The following is a 26,053-nucleotide window of genomic DNA, read 5'->3' as shown; positions in this document are numbered from 1 at the left end:
GACTGGTCTGACAGTCTATTGTCTAGAGACCCCATCAGAAACCGGTCTGTCAGTCTATTGTCTAGAGACCCTGTCAAGAGACTGGGCTGTCAGTCTATTGTCTAGAGACCCTGTCAAGAGACTGGGCTGTCAGTCTATTGTCTAGAGACCCCGTCAGAGACCGGCCTGTCAGTCTATTGTCTAGAGACCCCGTCAGAGGCCGGCCTGTCAGTCTATTGTCTAGAGACCCCGTCAGAGGCCGGCCTGTCAGTCTATTGTCTAGAGACCCCGTCAGAGACCGGCCTGTCAGTCTATTGTCTAGAGACCCCGTCAGAGACCGGCCTGTCAGTCTATTGTCTAGAGACCCAGTCAGAGATCGGGCTGTCAGTCTATTGTCTAGAGACCCCGTCAAGAGACCGGGCTGTCAGTCTATTGTCTAGAGAACCCGTCAAGAGACCGGGCTGTCAATCTATTGTCTAGAGACCCCGTCAGAGACCGGCCTGTCAGTCTATTGTCTAGAGACCCCGTCAGAGGCCGGCCTGTCAGTCTATTGTCTAGAGACCCCGTCAGAGGCCGGCCTGTCAGTCTATTGTCTAGAGACCCCGTCAGAGACTGGCCTGTCAGTCTATTGTCTAGAGACCCCGTCAGAGACTGGTCTGTCAGTCTATTGTCTAGAGACCCCGTCAGAGACCGGTCTGTCAGTCTATTGTCTAGAGACCCCGTCAGAGACCGGCCTGTCAGTCTATTGTCTAGAGACCCCGTCAGAGACTGGTCTGTCAGTCTATTGTCTAGAGACCCAGTCAAGAGACCGGTCTGTCAGTCTATTGTCTAGAGACCCTGTCAGAGACTGGCCTGTCAGTCTATTGTCTAGAGACCCCGTCAGAGACTGGTCTGTCAGTCCATTGTCTAGAGACCCAGTCAATAGACCGGTCTGTCAGTCTATTGTCTAGAAACCCTGTCAGAGACCGGCCTGTCAGTCTATTGTCTAGAGACCCCGTCAGAGGCCGGCCTGTCAGTCTATTGTCTTGAGACCCCGTCGGAGACCGGGCTGTCAGTCTATTGTCTAGAGACCCTGTCAAGAGACTGGGCTGTCAGTCTATTGTCTAGAGACCCTGTCAAGAGACCGGGCTGTCAATCTATTGTCTAGAGACCCCGTCAGAGGCCGGCCTGTCAGTCTATTGTCTAGAGACCCCGTCAGAGACTGGCCTGTCAGTCTATTGTCTAGAGACCCCGTCAGAGACTGGTCTGTCAGTCTATTGTCTAGAGACCCTGTCAAGAGACCGGGCTGTCAGTCTATTGTCTAGAGACCCCGTCAGAGACCGGCCTGTCAGTCTATTGTCTAGAGACCCCGTCAGAGACCGGCCTGTCAGTCTATTGTCTAGAGACCCCATCAGAGACCAGTCTGTCAGTCTATTGTCTAGAGACCCCATCAGAGACCAGTCTGTCAGTCTATTGTCTAGAGACCCCGTCAGAGACTGGTCTGTCAGGCTATTGTCTAGAGACCCCATCAGAGACCGGCCTGTCAGTCTATTGTCTAGAGACCCCATCAGAGACCGGCCTGTCAGTCTATTGTCTAGAGACCCCATCAGGGACCGGCCTGTCAGTCTATTGTCTAGAGACCCCATCAGAGACCGGCCTGTCAGTCTATTGTCTAGAGACCCCATCAGAGACCGGCCTGTCAGTCTATTGTCTAGAGACCCCGTCAGAGGCCGGCCTGTCAGTCTATTGTCTAGAGACCCCATCAGAGACCGGCCTGTCAGTCTATTGTCTAGAGACCCCATCAGAGACCGGTCTGTCAGTCTATTGTCTAGAGACCCCGTCAGAGGCCGGTCTGTCAGCTACATTGTCTAGAGACCCAATCAGAACCCAGGTAACTGGGTGACAGTATGAGTGGGAGCCAAGTGAACACGCGTGGCAAGACGGTTACCAGCCGTTGCAGCCGCTGCCTCTCTGTCGTGGGAGTGAATTCATGCGACATGGGGATGACGTCCCGGGCCCTCACGATGATAGCCCTGCACCCCACACACGCACGGCGCGCGCTTTCTCTCCGCTACCGCCACGCGAGGGCCCCCGCGCGAGGTCACACCCTCGCGATCGGGTGCCCGCAGGCCGAGTCGTGGGAACGAGCGGCCTGTGGGTCCGGGTCGAGCGTCAAAACGTTCGACCCGCGCAGCAGCGGAGGACAAGATAAGCGGTGGCACTCCCCCATCTGGACATCTCACGTCACCACCGCACGCTGCTAGACACTCTGCGAGTTCGAGGCAGCAAGAGGGTGGGAGTGCTTCAAGCACCAAGCACAACCATCTTTGTCTTACCAGTGCTGATATCCAACTAACCCTGAGCCTACACACACACACACATGTAAACAAGACAAAGATCCCACGTATAGCCTGAACAGGCTGTTGGGGCAAGTGCTGTTAGCGAGCACCTATGAAGGCCGGCACGGTACACGAGGGGGTGGGTGGCCAACACCACGCCCGGCCGCCTTTATCTCCCTAGCGGCGATGTTTACACATCACACCAGGTACTCATTTGAGGCTGAGTCGACCTAGGGGAGGCCCAGGAACGGTTCAGATAATCGTCACTGGTGTTGGCCATGAGCGGGAATCGAACTCGGGTCGCCAGGTTCATAGCGCAGCGTGCTAACCGCTACACTTCCGCTCCCCACACATGTAAACACACACACACACGTACACACACACACCCTTACAAAAATAACAACCGCTATTCGCCACTAAGTGGTGGTGACGTCACCACGGCGCTTGTGCCTGGCTATGTGGACGTTAAGGCCGTGCAAAGTATCGAACGCCTGCTGACAGGAGGTCGAGCTCTGGTCGGGTGCGAGGGGCTGGTAACCCCTCCACCTTCAACCCAAGTACCACTAAACCACGTGAAAAAAATCACACACACACACACACAAAGATAAAGATCCCCCGTATAGCCTTAACAGACTGTAGGGGCAAGTGCTGTTAGCGAGCACCTATGAAGGCCGGAACGGTACACGAACGAGGGGGTGGGTGGCCAGGACCACGCCCGACCGCCTTTGTCTCCCCAGTGGCGATGTTTACACACCGCACCAGGTACTCATTTAAGGCTGAGTCGACCTAGGGGAGGCCCAAGACCGGTTCAGATAATCGTCACTAGTGTTAGCCCGTGAGAGGGAATCGAACCTGGGTCGCCAGGTTTGTAGCGCAGGGCGCTAACCGCTACAATACCGCTCCCCACACACACATACGCACACACATACACACTTACACACACGCACACACATACACGCACACACATACACACACCGGCTGTCCCCAGCGTTGGCCACGTAGAGGTGGCCCAGTGCACACAGCGCCACCATCGCAGTGCAGCCACCGCGCAGGTCGAACGACACGCGCTCCCTCTCGATCTGTCGGTCCTGCACGCGGGGGAACAGGGAGGGGACAGGGGGAGAGGGGAGAAGGAGGGAGGGATTACAAAACTGATTGGTGAGATTTTCCGGTAAGAACTTACACCATAACACAACAAAAAAGCCACAAAATCTAGCACAATAGTTTTAAGTGGGTTTGCGAGGCAAATGTAAGAGTTGCACGATTTTGAAACAGGGCCCGCATCTTTCAAGGCTACTGTAAATGGTATGGCGGGGGTGAGCAGCACCGGCGCCGATTAGGTGAAGTACGGGACGTGACTCAAGACACACCGAGTAGCCGCACACAGCTCCATCACCAAACATCCACACCCCTCGCCCTACCACGTCTACGTGCGCCACTCGCCACCCCGCTGCTTAAACGGCAGAGGTCGCAACCGGGTACCCGATACCCGTACCCTACCCGATACCCGGCTACCCGTACCCGGCCGGGTACGCAGGTACGGGTACCCGTTTGCGACCCTGGTGCGGCCGGGTACGGGTAGGCCGTTAGTCACTGATGAGTAACCGTTTGTCACTCATTTCGGGTAGGGTATGGGTAGGATACGGCTACCTGTACTCGGCCGGGTATGGGTACGGGTAAGGAATCAAAACCCGTTTGCGACCTCTGTTAAACGGTGGCAACGGCGGTGCGGAGACGGACCGGGTCAAACTCGCGACCTTCCCACGGGAACCCGCACGCTCCGCCCGCGAGCGCCGCCCGGCTTCACCCACCATCTCGAGGAAGGCGCTCTCGATGGCGCCCACGACGATCTCGCCGTGCGACACGACGCGCCCGTGCCGCAGGCGCGCGGGCTCGGCCGGCGGCAGCGGCGCGTTGGGCGCGGCGACGGCGAACGGCGCGGGGCCGTCGGCCGCCAGGACCGGCGCCACCGTCTGCAGCGCTTGGCGCAGGAGGTGGTGCAGCGTGTGGGCCGCGGTGAGGGCCACGGCCGGACCGCCATGCCCGTCAAAGAGCGCCCAGTAGGGCAGCGCCTCCCCCACTGCGCCTGCGGGGACACGCGCGCGTCAGAGATGTGCGATACGCGAGCGAGCGATGCGTGTGACGTGGGTGATGTACGAGTGATGCGAGTATGAACGGCGCTTGTCAGCGGTGCCTGCTTGAGCGTCGCCTGTGTTGTCGGCACCTGTGAATGAGCTAACTGCTGCAGCTCTGCGATTTTCCAACACCACAGTTCCAGGGTTCTCCACGTCCTCGTTCGAAATGTTCCTGGGAGTTTTAGAATCGCGGTCCACGCCGCTCCCCAGAGCGTCGTGGGAGACCATCTCGAAGTCATCGTGCAGGAGGAGCTCGGCGTCAGGAGGTTGGTGGCAGACACGGCCCGGTGGCGACAAAGCCTCAGCCTTGTCTAGGAGAGCCGTGACCGCGCCGGCGGCTGCCTGGACACGGCCCGTGGGGTGTGAGAGGGAGAGAGTGGTGTTAGGGAGAATTAGAGTGTGACAATACCCCTTTAAAACACCGAGTGGAATTCTTTGGCAAGATTGATTCATGAATTAAATTCTGACATCAAATCGTGGCACTTTATCGAGTCGCACTGAGTGGGTGAACCGTTACAATTTGGCTCTGGCAATTTCCACTGAGCCCTGACCACTGAACACTCACCGTTGAAGACGCGTAAACCTGTGCCGGCTTGCCGCTCAATTCCCAAACCACTAAACTCGCACCGACTTGTGAGAGTCCAACAGCAACCGTGTGATGACCTGGCACCCATCATGGGAATGTGGAATGGCCACCACCGACTAAGGGCAGCCAAAGGACATGAGCGCCGCTCCACAGTCGTGCGAGAATAGACTCTGACTTCAACGTTTCGTTTTTACTATGATCCACATTGCCCAAAGCATGCTCACGCACGCAACAACAACAACCGCCATTCGCCACTAAGTGGCGGTGACGTCACCACGACGCTTGTGCCAGGCCAAGTGCACCTTGAGGCCACGTGAAGTGTCGAACGCCCGCTGGCAGGAGGTCACGGGGCAGACCCAGGTGCCACGCACACCTGTGGTCAGGCGCAGTGTGTGGGGAGCCATTCTTAACCAGCTGCTCGTTTCCCATCGTTTGTCACGTCTCCTTTGTTTGTCGATTACGATTTTTTTACACGCTTTTATTTAACTCACCTCGTCTGTTGTATCCTCAAAAAAGAAATCTTGTAACTAAATTTTTACCCACTTCCCAATTTGCTATCGACGGCTAACTTGAAATACCTATGTCATACTGATGACAATACTATATTCTATCATAAAATAAATCCAAAACATATATTTTTTAAACATTTTACACGCTTTTATTTAACTTACTCTGTGTGTTGTCGTATCCTAAAATCGTGTAACTCAATTTCAACCGTATTCCCAATGTAATCGTATCGACTGCAAACTTGGTATAGGTGTGTCATACTGATGACAATACTATATTCTATCATTGAAAATTTAAAATAAATATTTTTAAACGATCTTTTTTACGGCTCTAATTGTCCACGTTTACGGCTCTAATTGTCGACGCTCAACTCACGTTGGCCGTAAATCACCACGTGGTCCCTGACGTCACGGCAAGCTACGGGGAGCCATGCCGAGGGGCGGGGGATGTGGAAGGAGGGGAGGGGCGATGGGGGCAGGGGGAGGGGCAGCTCGGACAGTACATTTCATTAAAGCGTGTGTTTTTTAAAAAGTATTTAAAAATATTTTATTAGTTTGTAAAATGTCAGTGCCAGTGATGTAATGTCGAGTCTCGTCCATTTGTGGTCACATCCTTCGCCCTTTGGGGTTCTCACCGAGCCTCACGAGACCTCGTGCTCAACGGTGGCAGCTCCATCTCTCTCCACGGGAGAAACTACAGAAATGAACCACTGATTATAATCTGTCTGTACGGCATCTCGTACGTATGTGTGTATCTCAGCCGAACTGGTAATGATAGAGAACCAGAAATCTCTGAACCGCACGGAAGTGGAACCATCAAAGCTGGCGTTTCTCCTTTGCCAGGGTTTGCCGACATGCTTCTGAACTGCGGGGCTCATAGATAAGTGGAAGTCACACCAGTTCCCTTTTCACTCACAATGCACGCGGGCCATGTGATTAAACTCATATAACGATGTGTTTGGTCTGCGGAATTATCTCCGAGCCTCAGGAGTTGTTTTCAGGAGAGTCCTGCTCTCCTGTGGATGTTTGAGCACAGTTACATTGCAAGAAAGGTTTAATGTGTGGAGATCAATATTATCCATAAGAGGTGTTTGGGTTGGATCGCGTGAATATAAATGTGTCGTTAAACCCGCCACCTCCCGACACAGCCAATTAGTAAGGTTTGTCACGTAAAAAAAATGTGCCAATTTGTGACTAATACAGCACACCAGTGTGTTGGAGAGTAAACCCACAACATTTACAATTCAAGTACAACGTCTCGCCAGTAATTACAACTAGCATCATCAGGCGACAGCCAACTCTGGCTGTGGCCTGATGATGATCGTTGTAATTACTGGCTAAACTTCATACTCAAATTGTAAATGTTGTGGGTTTACTCTTCAATGTTGTGGGTTTACTCTCCAACGCACCGGTGTGCTGTACTAGTAATGAATTTGCACGTTTTGTTTACGTGAATGAACGTACTAACTGGCTGTGTCGGGTGGTGGCGGGTTTAACGACACATATTTATCTTCTTGGTTATTTCGGTAAAGTCACGTAGAAGGGAAATAATAAAATAATAAAAATAAAACATAATAAAACCAAATAGTTTAATATAATAAAATAATAATAAAATAAAATTTCCATTTTTATTTTATTATTTCCCTTCTATGCGACTTTACCGAAAGAACCAAGAAGATGAATCCCTGCAGTCACGAAAGCTTTAAATCGAGACACATATTTACTCGATCTAACCCAAAAGCCTCGATTGTGTAGACAGACTGGAGAACGCAGAGTGAACCTCCCACTCACTCCACGGCATGACACTCAAGGGCCCACGAGGTCAGGTTCACAACCCACTTGCTGTACTGCTTCTCCAGGCTATCCCAAAGTCCAGCAGTATTTGAGAGTTTCACTAAACTATGTGATCCATCGACGGCTGAAAAATCGCACGGAGCTTTTGAAACTCGTAAAACATGCCGGGCTGCAGAGTGGCCAACATATGGCAGTACAGCAAGTGGGTTTGAATCTGTCTGTTGCAGACTTTTTAGTGTTATACCCAGTGAACACAAGTCCCTCCCATGCAAATCATTAAGGACAAAATGAATTGGCCAAACATCCAAAATGTGGGACACTTCCTGAAAAAGAGCTTAAGATTTAATGTGACGCTTTTCCAGATAAAAAAAAAATCAGTGGCACGGTGTAGTGTTTAAATTTCGATTTAAAGCTTTTGTGACTGCAGGGATTCATCTTATTGGTTCATTCGGTAAAGTCACGGAACTTTACCAAAAGAACCAAGAAGAAAAAGTGTACTGTTTGTTAGTTTTAACACGTAGGCTTTCGCGACCAATATCATCCATAAGAGTTTTTTGAGTTAGATCGCTATTTTCTGGGATTTTTGCACACAGCGTTGGTGTACGGTGTTTTTTTTCTGCAATATTTTGCTGTCTTTTTTTGGATTTTCTGTTTGCACTCAGTCACATATTCACTTTAAGATGTTTTTTTATTCATGTTTTTGTTTTTTGTTTGTTGTGGTTGCATCCGATTCAAGAGCCGAATGGCTCACAGGGCTATACCTAATACGTGAACTTGAACTTCACATTACCTGGCTCCCCAGCCGTGACGATGTGTGCAGGGGTCCGTCCGTGCGGGCTGTGGGCGGCCACTCCATTGGCAGCATAAGGCAGGCTGCCTGGTCCTCGTTGCACCGGCTCTTGTTGTGGTTCGTGGCCCTTGACACGCGTGCGGACAGAAGCGTCACACGCGCACACCAGTGGATAACGCCGGGACCAGCGGCGAGTCACCGTCGGCTGGCGCGCTGCGCTCCTATTCCCGACAATTCCATTGCTCTATGAGACATCTCCTTTACCAGTGGCAGAATATAGTAGTAAGTTTTTACCCTTTCAACTGGTACAAAAACTGACACCTTTATACAAGGGATCATGTTTGCGCCTTTTGGCGTCATCTGGTCCAACACCAATGGAGACTGGGCTCTAAGAAAAGCTGTCTCGGGTGTGGACCAATCAACTTCAAGGGCAGTGCATATCATTATCATCATCGGAGTTGTTTCTTTTTGTTTGCATTTTGACTGCTTGTGTTGTGGTTATTGCAAACATGATCCCTTGTATAAAGGTGTCAGTTTTTGTACCAGTTGAAAGGGTAAAAACCTACTACTATAATTCCATTGCTGTTTGTGATGCGCAACAAATCCTGGGGGTCAACCGCGTTTGATTTCCCCCACGGTTCACTCGGCATAGCCAAACCTCCACAACTCACTCACTCGGCATAGCCGCAACCCCTACGACTCACTCGGCATAGCCACACTCCCACGACTCACTCGGCATAGCCAAACCTCCACAACTCACTCACTCGGCATAACCGCGCACCCCTACGACTCACTCAGCATAGCCGCAACCCCACGGCAAGCCCGCCGCACCGGGGCGCACAGCCCGCACCACCGAGCAACCGTCCGGCTGCGTTTCCTGCTGCTGCTGCTGCTGTTGCTGCTGCTCGTGTAGCTCCCGTTGCTGCTTTCCGTGCGGAGGTTGCTGTTCTTGCTCCTCCTGCTGCGTCTCCTGCCTCTGCTCCCCCAGGTGCTGGCATTGCTCCTCCTCCACCTGCTGCTGTTGTTGCTGCTGCTGCATCTGCTGCAGCTCGACCTGCTGCTTCTCCTCTCCCTCCTGCTGCGTCCGATGCTGCTGCTGCGGCTGTGGGTCCTGCCGCTGCTCTGCGGGCAGCACGAAGGCAGGCCGGTTTGATGGGTAGCGCTGCGGCAGCGCCCCGTAGTCGGGTCGGCTCTGGTTTCGCAACCCCTGACCCGTCGGCTTTCCTTCCCGGCCGGGTTCCGCTCCGTCACCAGGTCCCGGTTCGACTCCAGTCCCGGCTCGCGGACTCCGCGTGCCGCTCCGGTGCAGATACTGCGCGGCCATCCGAGACACGTGATCCTGGAGGCTACTCAACATTGCCGCGGCTCGCTTGGCAGCTACGGCTACGACTGACGTGGCCGCTGCTGTCACGGTTATAGCGGTGACGTCGACTAGAACTCGAGCTATAAGTCCATGGTGGCGTCTTCACGGGACTCCTGTGACGATCTTGATCTGTGCGACAGATTGAAGAGAAATCATCACACGCAGTGTGAGCGCAGGCAACACGACGGGCGGTGAAACGCAGGCGAAGAATCCTCTTATCCGCGATATGGGCGGCCCAAATCGTAGATCCGATTAATTGTAATAGTTGTAGGTAATAGGGCCACGAATAATAGTTTTGTAGGGATTTTCAGCTGCCACGGTTAATTGGGGTTGTAGGTAATAGGGGTTGCAGATAATAGGGGTTTCAGATCATAGGGCCTGCAGGTAATAGGGGTTGTAGGTAATAGGGGTTGCAGATAATAGGGGTTCCAGATCATAGGGCCTGCAGGTAATAGGGGTTGTAGGTAATAGGGGTTGCAGATAATAGGGGTTCCAGATCATAGGGCCTGCAGGTAATAGGGGTTGTAGGTAATAGGGGTTGCAGACAATAGGGCCTGCAGGTAATAGGGGTTGTAAGTAATAGGGGTTGTAAGTAATAGGGGTTGCAGATAATAGGGGTTCCAGATCATAGGGCCTGCAGGTAATAGGGGTTGTAGGTAATAGGGGTTGCAGACAATAGGGCCTGCAGGTAAAAGGGGTTGTAAGTAATAGGGGTTGTAGGTAATAGGGCCTGCAGGTAATAGGGGTTGTAGGTAATAGGGGTTGTAGGTAATAGGGGTTGCAGGTAATAGGGGTTGTAGGTAATAGGGGTTGTAGGTAATAGGGGTTGTAGGTAATAGGGGTTGTAGGTAATAGGGGTTGTAGGTAATAGGGGTTCCAGATAGTAGGGTCGCGGTTCGAGGAGCTCTCACGCAGTGTAAACAACATCGGAAACAGGAAGGGAAGCATGTACTGTACAAGTGATTCATAACAAAACAAAACCCCAAAGCTGTCGCCACCACAAGTCAACAACACAGCAGTCAATACAACCCGCACGAAGTAGACAAACCACATGTGGTGGCTTACAGCAGTAGACACCAACAGCGACTCCTGGATTACCAATGGCTGTGGGCAACATAGGCAGCAGCAGCAGCTGTACAGCCGGCGTACATTCATAAAAGCAACGGCACTTACGAGTGACACACATTAAGGTCACGCAGTTCGGGGTAGTCAGCAAGGGGACAATCATAACACAGAGACGGCAACAATAACACCAAGCCGCAGCAACAGCAGCCAACAGCAGTAACAGCAGTAACAGCAGCCAACAGCAGTAACAGCAGCAACAGCAACAACAGCAGTAACAGCAGCAACCGCAACAACAGCAGTAACAGCTGTAGCAGCAGTCACAGCAACAACAGCAACAGCAGTAACAGCTGTAGCAGCAGTCACACAGCAACAACAGTAACATCAGCAACAACAGCAGTAACAGCAGCAGCAACAACAACAGCAGCAACAGCAGTAACAGCTGTAGCAGCAGTCACACAGCAACAACAGCAACAGCAGTCACAGCAGCAACAACAGCAGTCACAGCAGCAATAGCAGTAACAGCAGCAGCAGCAGTAGTCACAGCAACAACAGCGGTAGTAACATCAGCAGCCGTAGCCCTGTGGTTTATTAGGCAGGAAGCTCCACACACACACAGCAAGTGGACAACAGCAGAGACAGCTGCACCTGAAGCAGAGACAGCTGCACCTGAAGCAGGGACAGCGACACAGCAGCTCACCACCTACACAGCTCACCACCTGCACAGCTCACCACCTACACAGCTCACCACCTGCACTGCTCACCACCTACACTGCTCACCACCTACACAGCTCACCACCTACACAGCTCACCACCTACACAGCTCACCACCTGCACAGCTCACCACCTACACAGCTCACCACCTGCACAGCTCACCACCTACACAGCTCACCACCTGCACTGCTCACCACCTACACTGCTCACCACCTACACTGCTCACCACCTACACTGCTCACCACCTGCACTGCTCACCACCTGCACTGCTCACCACCTACACTGCTCACCACCTGCACAGCTCACCACCTGCACAGCTCATCACCTGCACAGCTCACCACCTGCACAGCTCACCACCTACACTGCTCACCACCTGCACTGCTCACCACCTGCACTGCTCACCACCTACACTGCTCACCACCTGCACAGCTCACCACCTGCACTGCTCACCACCTGCACTGCTCACCACCTGCACAGCTCACCACCTACACAGCTCACCACCTGCACTGCTCACCACCTGCACAGCTCACCACCTACACAGCTCACCACCTGCACTGCTCACCACCTACACAGCTCACCACCTGCACTGCTCACCACCTACACAGCTCATCACCTGCACAGCTCACCACCTACACTGCTCACCACCTACACAGCTCACCACCTGCACTGCTCACCACCTACACTGCTCACCACCTGCACTGCTCACCACCTGCACAGCTCACCACCTACACAGCTCACCACCTGCACAGCTCACCACCTGCACAGCTCACCACCTACACAGCTCATCACCTGCACAGCTCACCACCTACACTGCTCACCACCTACACAGCTCACCACCTGCACTGCTCACCACCTGCACAGCTCACCACCTGCACTGCTCACCACCTGCACAGCTCATCACCTGCACAGCTCACCACCTGCACAGCTCACCACCTGCACAGCTCACCACCTACACAGCTCACCACCTGCACAGCTCACCACCTGCACAGCTCACCACCTGCACTGCTCACCACCTGCACAGCTCACCACCTGCACTGCTCACCACCTGCACAGCTCACCACCTGCACTGCTCACCACCTGCACAGCTCACCACCTACACAGCTCACCACCTACACAGCTCACCACCTGCACTGCTCACCACCTGCACAGCTCACCACCTGCACAGCTCACCACCTGCACAGCTCACCACCTGCACAGCTCACCACCTGCACAGCTCACCACCTGCACTGCTCACCACCTGCACAGCTCATCACCTGCACTGCTCGTCACCTGCACAGCTCACCACCTACACAGCTCGCCACCTGCACTGCTCGTCACCTGCACTGCTCATCACCTACACAGCTCGCCACCTGCACTGCTCATCACCTGCACTGCTCACCACCTGCACTGCTCGTCACCTACACAGCTCGCCACCTACACAGCTCATCACCTGCACAGCTCACCACCTACACAGCTCACCACCTACACAGCTCACCACCTACACAGCTCACCACCTACACAGCTCACCACCTACACAGCTCACCACCTGCACTGCTCACCACCTACACAGCTCACCACCTACACAGCTCACCACCTACACTGCTCGTCACCTGCACTGCTCATCACCTGCACTGCTCACCACCTACACAGCTCACCACCTACACTGCTCACCACCTACACAGCTCACCACCTGCACTGCTCACCACCTACACTGCTCACCACCTGCACTGCTCACCACCTGCACAGCTCACCACCTACACAGCTCACCACCTGCACAGCTCACCACCTGCACAGCTCACCACCTACACAGCTCATCACCTGCACAGCTCACCACCTACACTGCTCACCACCTACACAGCTCACCACCTGCATTGCTCACCACCTGCACAGCTCACCACCTGCACTGCTCACCACCTGCACAGCTCATCACCTGCACAGCTCACCACCTGCACAGCTCACCACCTGCACAGCTCACCACCTACACAGCTCACCACCTGCACAGCTCACCACCTGCACAGCTCACCACCTGCACTGCTCACCACCTGCACAGCTCACCACCTGCACTGCTCACCACCTGCACAGCTCACCACCTACACAGCTCACCATCTGCACAGCTCACCATCTGCACAGCTCACCACCTGCACTGCTCACCACCTGCACAGCTCACCACCTGCACAGCTCACCACCTGCACAGCTCACCACCTGCACTGCTCACCACCTGCACAGCTCATCACCTGCACTGCTCGTCACCTGCACAGCTCACCACCTACACAGCTCGCCACCTGCACTGCTCGTCACCTGCACTGCTCATCACCTACACAGCTCGCCACCTGCACTGCTCATCACCTGCACTGCTCACCACCTGCACTGCTCGTCACCTACACAGCTCGCCACCTACACAGCTCATCACCTGCACAGCTCACCACCTACACAGCTCACCACCTACACAGCTCACCACCTACACAGCTCACCACCTACACAGCTCACCACCTACACAGCTCACCACCTGCACTGCTCACCACCTACACAGCTCACCACCTACACAGCTCACCACCTACACTGCTCGTCACCTGCACTGCTCATCACCTGCACTGCTCACCACCTACACAGCTCACCACCTGCACTGCTCGTCACCTGCACTGCTCATCACCTGCACTGCTCACCACCTACACAGCTCATCACCTGCACAGCTCACCACCTACACAGCTCACCACCTGCACTGCTCACCACCTACACAGCTCACCACCTACACAGCTCACCACCTACACAGCTCATCACCTACACTGCTCATCACCTGCACAGCTCGCCACCTGCACTGCTCATCACCTGCACAGCTCATCACCTGCACTGCTCATCACCTGCACAGCTCACCACCTACACAGCTCACCACCTACACAGCTCACCACCTACACAGCTCACCACTTACACTGCTCACCACCTACACAGCTCACCACCTACACAGCTCACCACCTACACAGCTCACCACCTGCACTGCTCACCACCTACACAGCTCACCACCTACACAGCTCACCACCTGCACTGCTCACCACCTACACAGCTCACCACCTACACAGCTCACCACCTACACAGCTCACCATCTGCACAGCTCACCACCTACACAGCTCACCACCTACACAGCTCACCACTTACACTGCTCACCACCTACACAGCTCACCACCTACACAGCTCACCACCTACACAGCTCACCATCTGCACAGCTCACCACCTACACAGCTCACCACCTACACAGCTCACCACCTGCACTGCTCACCACCTACACAGCTCACCACCTGCACTGCTCACCACCTACACAGCTCACCACCTACACAGCTCACCACCTACACAGCTCACCACTTACACTGCTCACCACCTACACAGCTCACCACCTGCACAGCTCACCACCTGCACTGCTCACCACCTACACAGCTCACCACCTGCACAGCTCACCACTTACACTGCTCACCACCTACACAGCTCACCACCTACACAGCTCACCACTTACACTGCTCACCACCTACACAGCTCACCACCTGCACAGCCTACCACCTACACAGCTCACCACCTACACAGCTCACCACCTGCACTGATCGTCACCTACACAGCTCATCACCTACACAGCTCACCACCTACACAGCTCACCACCTACACAGCTCATCACCTACACAGCTCACCACCTGCACAGCTCATCACCTGCACAGCTCACCACCTACACAGCTCACCACCTACACAGCTCACCACCTACACAGCTTACCACCTACACAGCTCACCACCTACACTGCTCACCACCTACACAGCTCGTCACCTACACTGCTCACCACCTGCACAGCTCACCACCTGCACAGCTCACCACCTGCACAGCTCACCACCTACACAGCTCACCACCTGCACTGCTCACCACCTACACAGCTCACCACCTACACTGCTCACCACCTGCACAGCTCACCACCTGCACAGCTCACCACCTGCACAGCTCACCACCTGCACAGCTCACCACCTACACAGCTCACCACCTACACAGCTCACCACCTGCACAGCTCACCACCTACACAGCTCACCACCTACACAGCTCACCACCTACACAGCTCACCACCTACACAGCTCACCACCTACACAGCTCACCACCTACACTGCTCACCACCTACACAGCTCGTCACCTACACAGCTCATCACCTACACAGCTCACCACCTACACAGCTCACCACCTACACTGCTCACCACCTACACAGCTCACCACCTACACAGCTCACCACCTGCACAGCTCACCACCTACACAGCTCACCACCTACACAGCTCGTCACCTACACAGCTCACCACCTACACAGCTCACCACCTACACAGCTCACCACCTACACTGCTCACCACCTACACAGCTCGTCACCTACACAGCTCATCACCTACACAGCTCACCACCTACACAGCTCACCACCTACACAGCTCACCTCCTGTACTGGGCGAGTGCCCCATCATCATCACCATCACGAGCTCAGTGCGGAACTTACCGAGACAGGCGAGGAGGAAGCTGCAGCGGCGGCACTTGGGATCAGCTGATGCGAGTACAGTGCAGCCTGTAACAAGTACAGCCTGTAGCTGGTACAGCATGTAACTAACACAGCATGCAACAGGTACAGCATGTAACAGATACAACCTGTAACTAACACAGCATGTAGCTGGTACAGCATGTAACAGATACAGCCTGTAACAAATACAGCGTGTGGCTGGTACAGCATGCAGCTGGTACAGCATGCAACAGGTACAGCTTGTAGTTGATAACAGCATGTAGTTGACACAGCTTGTAGTTGACACAGCCTGCGACTGGTACAGCTTGTAGTTGATACAGCCTGCGACTGACACAGCCTGCAGTTGAATCGGCAGAGTTTGTAATCGCGACAGTCGAAAACCGACAAGAGGAGTCGATGCAGTCCGCGACGATGAGTTTCGAGGGGGGCCCCTGGGGCGAGTTCCGAGGGGGGCCCCGAGGGGGGCTCCGAGGGGGGCCCTTGGGGCGAGTTTCGAGGGGGGCCCTTGGGGCGACTGCGCGAGTGGAAGCCCCCGGGCACTGAGCTCGCCACTTCCTGCAGTGACTCGACTATAGAGACAAAGACAAAGCTCCCCCGTGTAGCCTTCACAGACAAGTCCCGGGGGGGGGCTAACACCGCGCCCGGCCGCCTTTGTCTCCCCGGGGCTGATGTGGAACACACCGCACCAGGCGGCGATTTAAGGCTGAGTCGACCTAGGGGAGAGGCACAGGGCCGGTTCTGAACGGTTATAATTGGCGGTGAGCGGGAATCGAATTCGGATGGCCGGGTTCGTCGTTGAGTGCGCTAACCACTGCGCCACCGCTCCTCCACTGACAACCTTGAGACCACGTGGAGCGTGGAAGGTCCTCGCCGCTGCCCAAGGACGTCATGGGACTGAGAAGACTGCCAGACAGTATTAGTCTGCGCCAACTCGCTGTGTTTGTTGAAACTCCACGGCGCTCCGCTCGTTGTTCTCCACCCTCCGTGATTGTCGGAGGGCGACTGCCTTCAAATGTCACGTCGCTCTGGCGTGCACCTAGCCTGGCACTTCGCAGTGCCAGGCTAAGGGGCAATAGGCCGATCTTGACATCGCTGGCACCAAACATCGGCAAGTCCACTCAGCTTGACACCCTCCCCTACCACACCACAGAGGTCGCAACCGGGTACCCGATACCCGTGCTCTACCTGATACCCGGCTACCCGTACCCGGCCGGGTACGGGTAGGCCGTGAGTCACTGGTGAGTAATTGTTTGTCACTCATTTCCCAACGTCTTGTCTCTTCTCACAATTCAAGTTCCTAGAATCAACCCACCCACGCCTGCAACATGGCTTCATTCCAGAGGTCGCAATCGGGTACCCGATACCCGTACCCTACCCGATACCCGGCCGGTACGGTTAGCCGGATATCGGGTAGGGTACCCATTTGCGACCCTGGTGCGGCCGGGTACGGGTAAGGAATCAAAACCCGTTTGCGACCTCTGCATCGCTGGCACCAAACATCGGCAAGTCCACTCGGCTTGACACCCTCCCCTACCACACCATCCCCTACCACACCCTCCCCTACCACACCCTCCCCTACCACACCCTCCCCTACCACACCCTCCCCTACCACACCCTCCCCTACCACACCCTCCCCTACCACACCCTCCCCTATCACACCATCCCCTACCACACCCTCCCCTACCACACCATCCCCTACCACACCCTCCCCTACCACACCCTCCCCTACCACACCATCCCCTACCACACCCTCCCCTACCACACCCTCCCCTACCACACCCTCCCTACCACACCCTCCCCTACCACACCCTCCCCTACCACACCATCCCCTACCACACCCTCCCCTACCACACCATCCCCTACCACACCCTCCCCTACCACACCCTCCCCTACCACACCATCCCCTACCACACCCTCCCCTACCACACCATCCCCTACCACACCCTCCCCTACCACACCCTCCCCTACCACACCATCCCCTACCACACCATCCCATCTCGAGCCGTGCCAGGGTCGCTTCGCTCCCCCCGCCTCTATCCGGCCAAACAGAATCTGCACCGTGGGGCAACATCCACGTCTTTCAGGACGTGTGAGCTCCTCCTCCTCCTCATTACGCAACGCAGCGTCAATCCGTGCCAACGCTCTGTCCTTCTCACTCTCGCTCCCTCCTCCACGTGTCAAGATTCCCCAAGTTGTAGACCACTTTGGGCTTGTTGTGTCGTAGACATTGGTTCCTGCGGGGCTTAGACCACGGGGTCGTCAACAAGAATAACAAGAAGTGTAATTGTCTTCTTGGTTCTTTCGGTAAAGTCACGTGGAAGGGAAATAATAAAATAATATAAATATAAAACAATAAAAATTATCACGACGTTTCGACTGCAACACAAGCAATCATCATCAGGTGTGAAATCCACAGCAAGAAAATTGCTGTGGATTTCACACCTGATGATGATTGCTTGTGTTGCAGTCGAAACGTTACCACGATGTCGGGGAGGGTGGGGGGAAGGGTAAACATGTCCACTCATCCAACTGCCCCCCCCCCCGAACGCCGCGCTGTCCAACCAAGTTCCTATCTGCCCACTCCGAAGGAACGTTTAACCTACTCACGCCGGCTTGTGCCCACCCTCACAGTCGGGCATATTTGCGGAATACACCACGCCGCCGTTGACCCTGGCCATTGACCGAGCAACCCAACGTTCCTACCAGCTCCCTCCGCAGGAATGTGTTTAATTGGTTGCGCTCTTTCATTTTCTCAATTGCCTGCCCATAATTGTTTGGCCATGGCTGGGTCGGGTGCCTTGCAATGTTACCGAAGCCATCATGAGACCTCCTTTGCCAGTATTAAATTACGTATTGTCTCTCTCTGCTTGTGTGTCTGTATGTGTGACTGTGTTTCTCCGTGTATGTGTTTTGTCTCTCAAATTTAGCAATCTTTGGAAGAACGTAATCAGCCAGGTAGGGTGCTGACTGTTGTGTTAGCCGACTCTCTGTGTTGAATTGCATTGTATTTCTAAGTTTACTAGGTTTGTTTTCTACCTGATGATTGCTTGTGTTGCAATCGAAACGTCGTATTCTATTATTTAATTTATTTTCTTTCCTACGTGACTTTACCGAAATAACCAAAGAGTATGATAATAGGCGTTTCCCCTTTCTGGCAATAAAAGAAATCTGTCTCTGGTTTGGACCAATAAGTTTCAAAGACAATGCACATACTGTCAGAGCATGTTTCTTTTGTTTGCATGTTCACCACAAGTATGTGTGGTGAATGCAGTGACATGATTCCTTGCAAAGGTTTCAGTTTAGTGTTTTAACATCTTAACACAGCTGTTTATTGCCAGAAAGGGGAAAACACATCATTACCGAAGCCAACGCATTTCATGTTTTAAAATCCTTTATATTAAGTTCACTTGCTTGCTTGCTTGCGCGCTTACGACCGTGCAAATTTTTCGGTCGTTATTTAACCCACTTCCAGTGATCCAATCGAGCTGACATTTTGCACACAGACTCGCGTGACAATTTCTTTTCGTGAAAATTTTTTTTCCAAAATGTTACACTTTTTAGGTAATTTTTAAAATATTTAATTACCAATTGCTTAATGGTGGCAGGCAATCATCTGACCCATAGGTGGCAGCCATCTCAAGCCAGAGGACGAGAGGACTCGAGCCGCCCGTTTCAAAGACCAATGTGGGCTGGGTTGTGGCCCATTGAACACGCATATAAAGGATTTATAGTGAAAAACTTTGTTTTTACGGGTTAATTTTTTTTCCATACCTGTTGGGCCTGCCTAGCCACCCGTGTCTTGGCCCTACTCTTCTGGCCTCCATACCGACGTCTCGTGCAGAGGCCTAATCTCCAGCATGGAGACTCGCACGAGGCCTTGCTGCCCACCTGGACACTGGGACAAGCGTGCAGCACGTGTCGGTGTTGATCTCGGTCAAGGTTTGACCACTGCTGAAAACAGAACGCGTTATTGGGGGGTTGATGATGCTGCTGCTGCTGTTGCTGCGTTGGCAGTGGTGGACAAAGAACAAAGCCTGAACACGTGCGTCTATAATAAACTGTTAAGCGCTTACTAGGCAACGCGGCTGCCTGTATTGAAGGCTGTGACTCGGCTTATGCCTGCGTGGTGTGTCTGACATGGCTATGATGGGCCCCATGAGTGGGAGACACGCAGACGCACCACCGAGGCAGGAACTCGGCAGCGCTGTGCTCGGTGTTTGCTGATCAAGTCATGATGATTGATCCTAAGGCAGAGACAGACACCCAACCACACCCTGAACTGTGTCCCCTGGATCTCATTGGAGTTCGTTGACTACGTGACTTGGCCATTGTGAACCCCGTGGTGGGAGGAGAGAGGAACACATTTTTTTTTTTATTACGATCAGTGGAAACAAGAAGATGCTCGGTGTATTCGGCACTTTGCTTCGTTCAAAATTTCGTCATTTTTTTTTAAATAGCTTTATGTAAAACCCCCACCTCTCGCTCACTCTCTCGCTCACTCTCTCTCTCGCTCTCTCTCGTTCTGCACGCAGCCCTTCTTGCAGTCCGACGGTCTCCGACGGGTAGCTCATATCAGCATGCAGAGCTCCCCGTCATCTGCCACGGAGCACACGGCCTCCTCCATCGCCCACTGCTCCTTAAAGGCCGGCACGGCGTGGGTCAGCCGCGCATGGCGGAACTCCAGCCACACACCCTGGCTCCGACCAGAGCGCGGAAGATGCCCAGGCTGTTGGCCGGACGTTTCCCCTCCAGGGCCACCTTCCTCGCCCTGTAAATGGCGAGCTTGGCGTAGCCGACGAGCACGTTGACCAGCCCCTGGACACTCAGTCACAGGTTCTAATCGTTCACTGGCAGCGCCCGTGTCTCAAGTGTCCTGTCGCTGCCATTTTCAACTCCGTGTCACTCGAGCGCTTTAAAAGGCACCAGGGACAGACCTTTGCACCTCTACGAATATTGGAATTTGTATTAATTAACAAATCTAACTGGGCAACGAGTTATCCATCTCTAGCAGGCTAAATTATAACCTTAAAAAATATGCCCGCCTGAGCATTTTTTGCTTGTTTTATGCAGATAGGTCAATTTAATATCGGGCCTTCAGAATTGAGGATCGTTTAATCGTTACATGTATTAACGTGAGCGTGCGTGAAGAGTCCGTCCTGGGTACCGTATATAACAGGGGACGCAGGCGCAGATGAGTATCACACGACCAAGAGCTTCTTCAGCGGTCTCCTGTCATCCACCTTGGGGCGACAACGCCGTGCATCTCGCCTCCGTCTCGCCTACCTGTCAGGGTTGCCGCGCGCCTGCGACTCAGCAGTAACGGTACGAGTGTCTGGATTTGCCCCCCCCACCCCCCCACGTTCTAAATGCCACAGTGTCACAATCCATCCATCACCGTTATCAGCAATGACCTATCTACTGCTCGATGAAGACCTGGCCAATACCGTTTCCATCTTCCACCATCTGGTGATGCAACAATCCATCAATCACGGACGGCACCTGCCCACCAGCTGATATAACTGCTCCGTCTCCGAATTCATTCACCATTTCTTTCTGGCCTGGACTTTTGCAGCTGTTTTAGACTAATTTCAGGGTGCCGATTCCAAATCTGATCTCAGATTTGCTCTATCACATCTCATTTTTATGCTATCGGCATGCCCCATTTTCATTGATTTTACCCGAAATTAACCCTGTCACTTATGATTGCAAGTTGTTGCGAGTCAGTGACTGCTTTAGTGTTAAAATATGGTGCTGTATTTTTAGGATAGTGTGTTTATAATATAATTTTATGCAGATATCCACATTTATTTAATATTTTTCTTCTGCAGCTTTTATTAAAAATGCAATATTTGATATCTCAAAAACCTGATGTGATAGACAAAAACTGATGCCAGATTTGGAATCAGGGGGGATGCCCCCCCCCCCCAATATGTATTATAGTTACAGCCTTGGGGTCAGCTCATTGGACTTGCGGTTCAGAGGTCGCCGATTTCATTCCGTCTCCTGGCGCGGTGGTTGAATCTGCCTCTGTCCACCCATCAGTGTAAATGGGTTCCAGCGCAGAGTCTGCGATGGGCAGGTCGCGAGCGATGAGTTAAGGTGTGGGCACGCCAGCCTCTTCCAAGACGTTTGGTCAGCGTGGAAGAGAAGACCAAATACACCCTCTCTAGAGCTTCCTCGAGTGAACAGCAGGCGTCTTGTTGGTCTGTTTTGTTATGCAGAGCAGTCGTAGTTGAGTACCTTTACTGGTGTAGTGGTGTTAACTACTCGCTGTTCGCAAACTGTGAGAGAGCGGATCGTAAACAAGGTTTCCCCGCTCAATCAAACGGTCAGGGTCAAAGGGGGTGAGGTAGGATCCAAACGCCAGATTGGGAAGGACCAATCGGAGGGTCCCACAAGGTGGCCGGGGATTGGACAACCCGGCCACGAACAGGTATAAAAGCCAGAGCGCTGAGAGCTCTTGGCCAGTTCTGCTACACGAAGACCCAAGTCGGCCGAAGACATCTAGGACCCTGGACCAAGCCCTCCAGCCCTTATCAGGGCTAGGGCTCAGAGTAACCAGCGGTCGGGGAGTAATCCCCTAGGTCCAGCCAGAGGACGCTGGGAGAGCAGGGAGATTAGATAGCCTGCAAGGTCCGGAGGCTTGTACCTTCTGAGGGTAACGGGTGAGGGGACCGTATACCCCCTTTGTGTGATAGGGACTGTGTATTAAGGTAATAAACAGTGTGTGCCATAAAGAAATTTAGAAGTCCGTCCTTTACAACACTACACTGGTATCATTCGAACGGTGTTGTTTGAGACTAATATGCTACGATATGCGACCCTTGCCTGGGCCTCCTCTACGTCAACTCAGCCTGAACTGAGTGTAGGGAGCAGCTGTGTGAAGGAGGTGCTGTGTCTGTGTTGGCTGCTGCTGCTGCTGGACAGGACGGGAAGCCTCACAAGCACGCGTTCGTGCTGAGCCCCGAGGTGGAGTTCTACTGTGACGTAGAGGCCCAGCAATACGGTGCAGTCTTCATCATCATCATCATCGATCAATAATCGCCAATCATCAGTCGTCATCGATCATTAACCATAATCATCATTGATACTCAATACGCAATCATCATCGTCGATAATTATCATTGATAATTTATCAACATCATCAATCATCGCCCACCATCAAAGAAACATCACCGACCATCGATCATCATCATCTCAATTATCATCATTATCGTCGTCATCGATTGCCACCACCCTGCTCCGTGCTGCCCCCCCCCACTGCTTTCCCCCCCGCTGCCCCCCCCCCCGCTGCCCCCCCCCCCCCGCTGCCCCCCCCCCCCCGCTCTCTTCCCGCTCCCCTCCCCCCCCGCTGCCCCCCTCCCGCTGCCCCCCCCCGCTGACCCCCCCCCCGCTCCCCTCCCCCCCCCGCTCCCCTCCCCCCGCTCCCCTCCCCCCCACTGCCTTCCCACAGGGCCGCCGCTCGTCCGTTCGGGGCTGCGCGGGCTGCGCGTGCTCAAGACGGCCCAGTCGGGCTTCGAGGGCTTCGCCCGGGAGGGCTTCACTTCGCTCGAGGAGAGCCGCGACCGCCTCTTCTGCACCGAGATGGAGCCGCGCTGGGCCTTCCAGCGCGGCCTCCCGCTCAGCGCCCGCGACTACGACGAGGCCAGGTGCCCCGCAGACTCGCTCGTTGATTTCATCACAAAGTCACCCAAACACTCGTTCACTCGCGCGCTCTTAAAGGTGCATTGAAAAATTTGATATTCCGACTGATGCTCCTACTGTTGTGGAGTGGCTCATGCAGCCAGCTATGGCTGCAGGGTTTTGGTGGTACATGTTGTTTATGTCGTTTATTGGGAAAATTCGGTCACAGTTCCTATGATCACTGTTACATTGCTATTATGGCTTTATTTTGGTGATTTCGAAAAGTTTTTTGGTTGGGCCATGTTTGTTTGTTGTAGTACGGAGTTAGACTGATGGCCTTAATCTAAGTTGTCTTGTGGTTGTTCTTGTTGTTGTTTGACTTGCATCCCACTGGGATTTTTGCACACAGCGTTGGTCTACGGTGCTTTTTCTGGAATTTTTACTGTTTTTTTTCCTGTATTTTCCTTTTGCACATAGTCACATAGTCACTTTAAGATGTTTTCTTGTTCATGTTTTTGTTTGTTGCGGTTGCACCCGATTCAAGAGCCGAATGGCTCAGAGGGCTACACCTAATAAATGAAACTTGAAAATGAAAAACTTGAAATACTCATTTCCCCAATCAACTAATTCATGTACACATTACTCGCCCATTCTCTCAATAGATCAAATTAATTAACGTATTCGCTCACTTATTGATTACCTCAACTGGTGCTGGGCCTCTCCGCGGCATTAAATGAGTGCCTGTTGCGGTGCGTAAACACCAGTACCAGGGAGACAAAGGCGGCCGGGCGTGGTGCTGGCCACCCACCCCCTCTCGTGTGCCGTGCCGGCCTTCATAGGCGCAGCTACTAGTCACTAACAGCACGTGTCCCAACACTCTGTGTGCGGGGGGGGGGGGGGTCTGTGTCTCCGTCCGTGCGCAGGGAGCGTGTGCGCGCGTGTCTGCTGGAAGCTTTCGCCGGCCCCCCGGACACGGGGGTTTACTCCCCATCCGTGCAGCGCACCCTCTACCTGGCCGGGCAGTCTGTGCTGCAGAGCCTACCGCACACGTACGAGACGCGCGTGGGGGGGGGGGGATGCACGGGGGCGCGCGTGGGTGCGGCGGTGGCACCACGAAGAAATGAACTGGCCAAATGTATTGCCCTGTAACCCTCCACTACCCGGCACAGTCAGACGAATGAGATTGTCACGCGGTGCACGAGCGTTCCACGACGAGCAGATTGTTGTTTTTCGGGCAACCTACTTTAGCAATCAGATGCCAAGTCGCTAACTGTGGCGGTCACGTGGTGGAGGGTTTTACGTAAAAAAAAAATGTGGCCAGATCATCACTACGTGGCCTGACCCAGAAATAAATTACGAATCGTAACGTTGGCTGTGAAAACCCACGTGATGAGTTAACTGCTAATTCACGCCCGCATGTGTGCGTGGCTGTGGCGCGCGTCAGGTGGAGGACATTCGGATTACCATGCCAAACCTTCACTACACCCCCATCGACCTGAGAAAGCTGGGCCTCAAAAACAATGACCAGGCGAGTCTCACCACCAGGGTCAGAGGTCACCGCCTCTCCCTGGTCCGAGCACTGGGGTGGCCGCTCGTGTCCGCCGGCGACCCCGATACAGTGGTAGAAATTCCACGTTCCTATGGCAGGGGTCAGATTATCTACAGACAAGTGGCAGTCGACTTCTCACCGAAGTAGCACTCAAATCCTGGACAGGCTTCCAGCCTCTCGTCTGGCTGGTGCTGATAACATGAGTAAAGATATGTGGGAGGTTTAATGTTGTGCCAGAGAAAGAATGACCCCGACCATAAATATGGAATTTGCACCACTAGAGAAGGCTCGAATGCCAAGAGGCCCATGAGCTGTCAATATTATTTTATGCGGAGATCCAAACACTGGTCAATGTATCTAATGCTAGATTTGAAGTTGTCGTGACTGCAAGGATTCAAACTCTTTGGTTTTTTCGGTAAAGTCACGTAGGTAAATTTTTAATGAAAAAACTAAATTAATTTTGATACGGTAATTTTGCTGTGACGGTTCCACCTGAAGCTTGTGTTGCCTCCGAAACGTCGTGATTTAATTTAGTTGTTTTTTCATTTAATTTTTTTACCTACGTGACTTTACCGAAAAAAACAAAGAGAATGTATTTAATGATTAAATCTTTGCAGCGCTGTTGTTGTATTAATTTGCGGTCGTCATCACCGCCACATCTTCTGCAGGTGTTTCTGCCGACAAGCAGCCCTGCCGGGCTCATCTCGGCCACGGTTTGTCGACAGACCACGGCAAAACTCTGAACATCAGTGAACTGGAAATTAGTCTGCACGTGTCCCCCGCGTGCCAGAAACAGTGCCCCAGCTGGGTTCTCCGAATCTTCTACCAAAGCCTTGCACACTTCGGAAATGACCGAGCTGCACACACCAGCTCCATGCTGCCCGACACAAATGGGACAAACGGGGCAAACGGGGCATCGAAGCAACACGTCCCAGCATGTGATGTAGAACTGTGCCGCGTCTTTTCTCAAAGCCAGCAGCCATGGCCTGCCTTCCATTTAGCTTTATTCCTCAAGAACTTGTGAGTCTATGGGTAATGTTAGTCGGTGGGCAACGTTAGTCTCATCTCTCTCTCTGTGCCGTGTCCTTTCTCGAAGACGTTGGCGATCGTGGCCTACTCCATGCAGCTCTGTCCGTGA

The 26,053-nt window shown here is 53.4% G+C and overlaps 2 protein-coding genes across 5 annotated transcripts in view; one reads left to right on the top strand and one right to left on the bottom strand.

Annotated features, from left to right (window-relative positions):
• LOC133356497 (protein phosphatase 1H-like) overlaps window positions 1-17,119 on the bottom strand; it is a 27,977-nt gene extending 10,858 nt beyond the window's left edge. For 2 of the 4 annotated variants that reach the window (XM_061574032.1, XM_061574031.1), the window contains exons 1-7: window positions 15,726-17,119; window positions 8,903-9,600; window positions 8,109-8,235; window positions 4,522-4,774; window positions 4,109-4,383; window positions 3,273-3,385; window positions 1,907-1,991 (exon numbers count right to left, since the gene is read on the bottom strand). In XM_061574032.1, the coding sequence (XP_061430016.1) occupies window positions 1,907-1,991; window positions 3,273-3,385; window positions 4,109-4,383; window positions 4,522-4,774; window positions 8,109-8,235; window positions 8,903-9,465 (1,416 nt within the window). In that variant the 5' untranslated portion in view covers window positions 9,466-9,600; window positions 15,726-17,119. Of the gene's footprint in view, window positions 1-1,906; window positions 1,992-3,272; window positions 3,386-4,108; window positions 4,384-4,521; window positions 4,775-8,108; window positions 8,236-8,902; window positions 9,601-15,665 lie in introns of all 4 variants that reach the window. The other 2 variants (XM_061574028.1, XM_061574030.1) reach the window with 2 other exon arrangements.
• Window positions 16,155-26,053, top strand: LOC133356464 (uricase-like). The gene is made up of 7 exons (XM_061573995.1): window positions 16,155-16,228; window positions 20,894-21,065; window positions 22,671-22,749; window positions 23,197-23,392; window positions 24,290-24,428; window positions 24,811-24,894; window positions 26,012-26,053. The coding sequence occupies exons 1-7, from the start codon at window positions 16,155-16,157 to the stop codon at window positions 26,051-26,053; spliced, it is 786 nt and encodes a 261-aa protein (XP_061429979.1).

Source organism: Lethenteron reissneri, chromosome 54 (genome assembly GCF_015708825.2).
Source record: "Lethenteron reissneri isolate LAM-NWPU_2019-01 chromosome 54, ASM1570882v1, whole genome shotgun sequence".
Taxonomy (NCBI): domain Eukaryota; kingdom Metazoa; phylum Chordata; class Hyperoartia; order Petromyzontiformes; family Petromyzontidae; genus Lethenteron; species Lethenteron reissneri.
Note: the sequence above shows the minus strand (reverse complement) of the source record. Positions and strands in the feature narration are given on the sequence as shown.

Bases quoted from the DNA above. Each gene is read 5' to 3' on its own strand.
- LOC133356464 (XM_061573995.1), top strand. From the start codon at position 16,155: ATGAGTTTCGAGGGGGGCCCCTGGGGCGAGTTCCGAGGGGGGCCCCGA. The intron at 23,393-24,289 runs GTGCCCCGCAGA...GTCCGTGCGCAG, and splicing joins CGCGACTACGACGAGGCCAG to GGAGCGTGTGCGCGCGTGTC. The intron at 24,429-24,810 runs GTGGGGGGGGGG...GGCGCGCGTCAG, and splicing joins CGCACACGTACGAGACGCGC to GTGGAGGACATTCGGATTAC.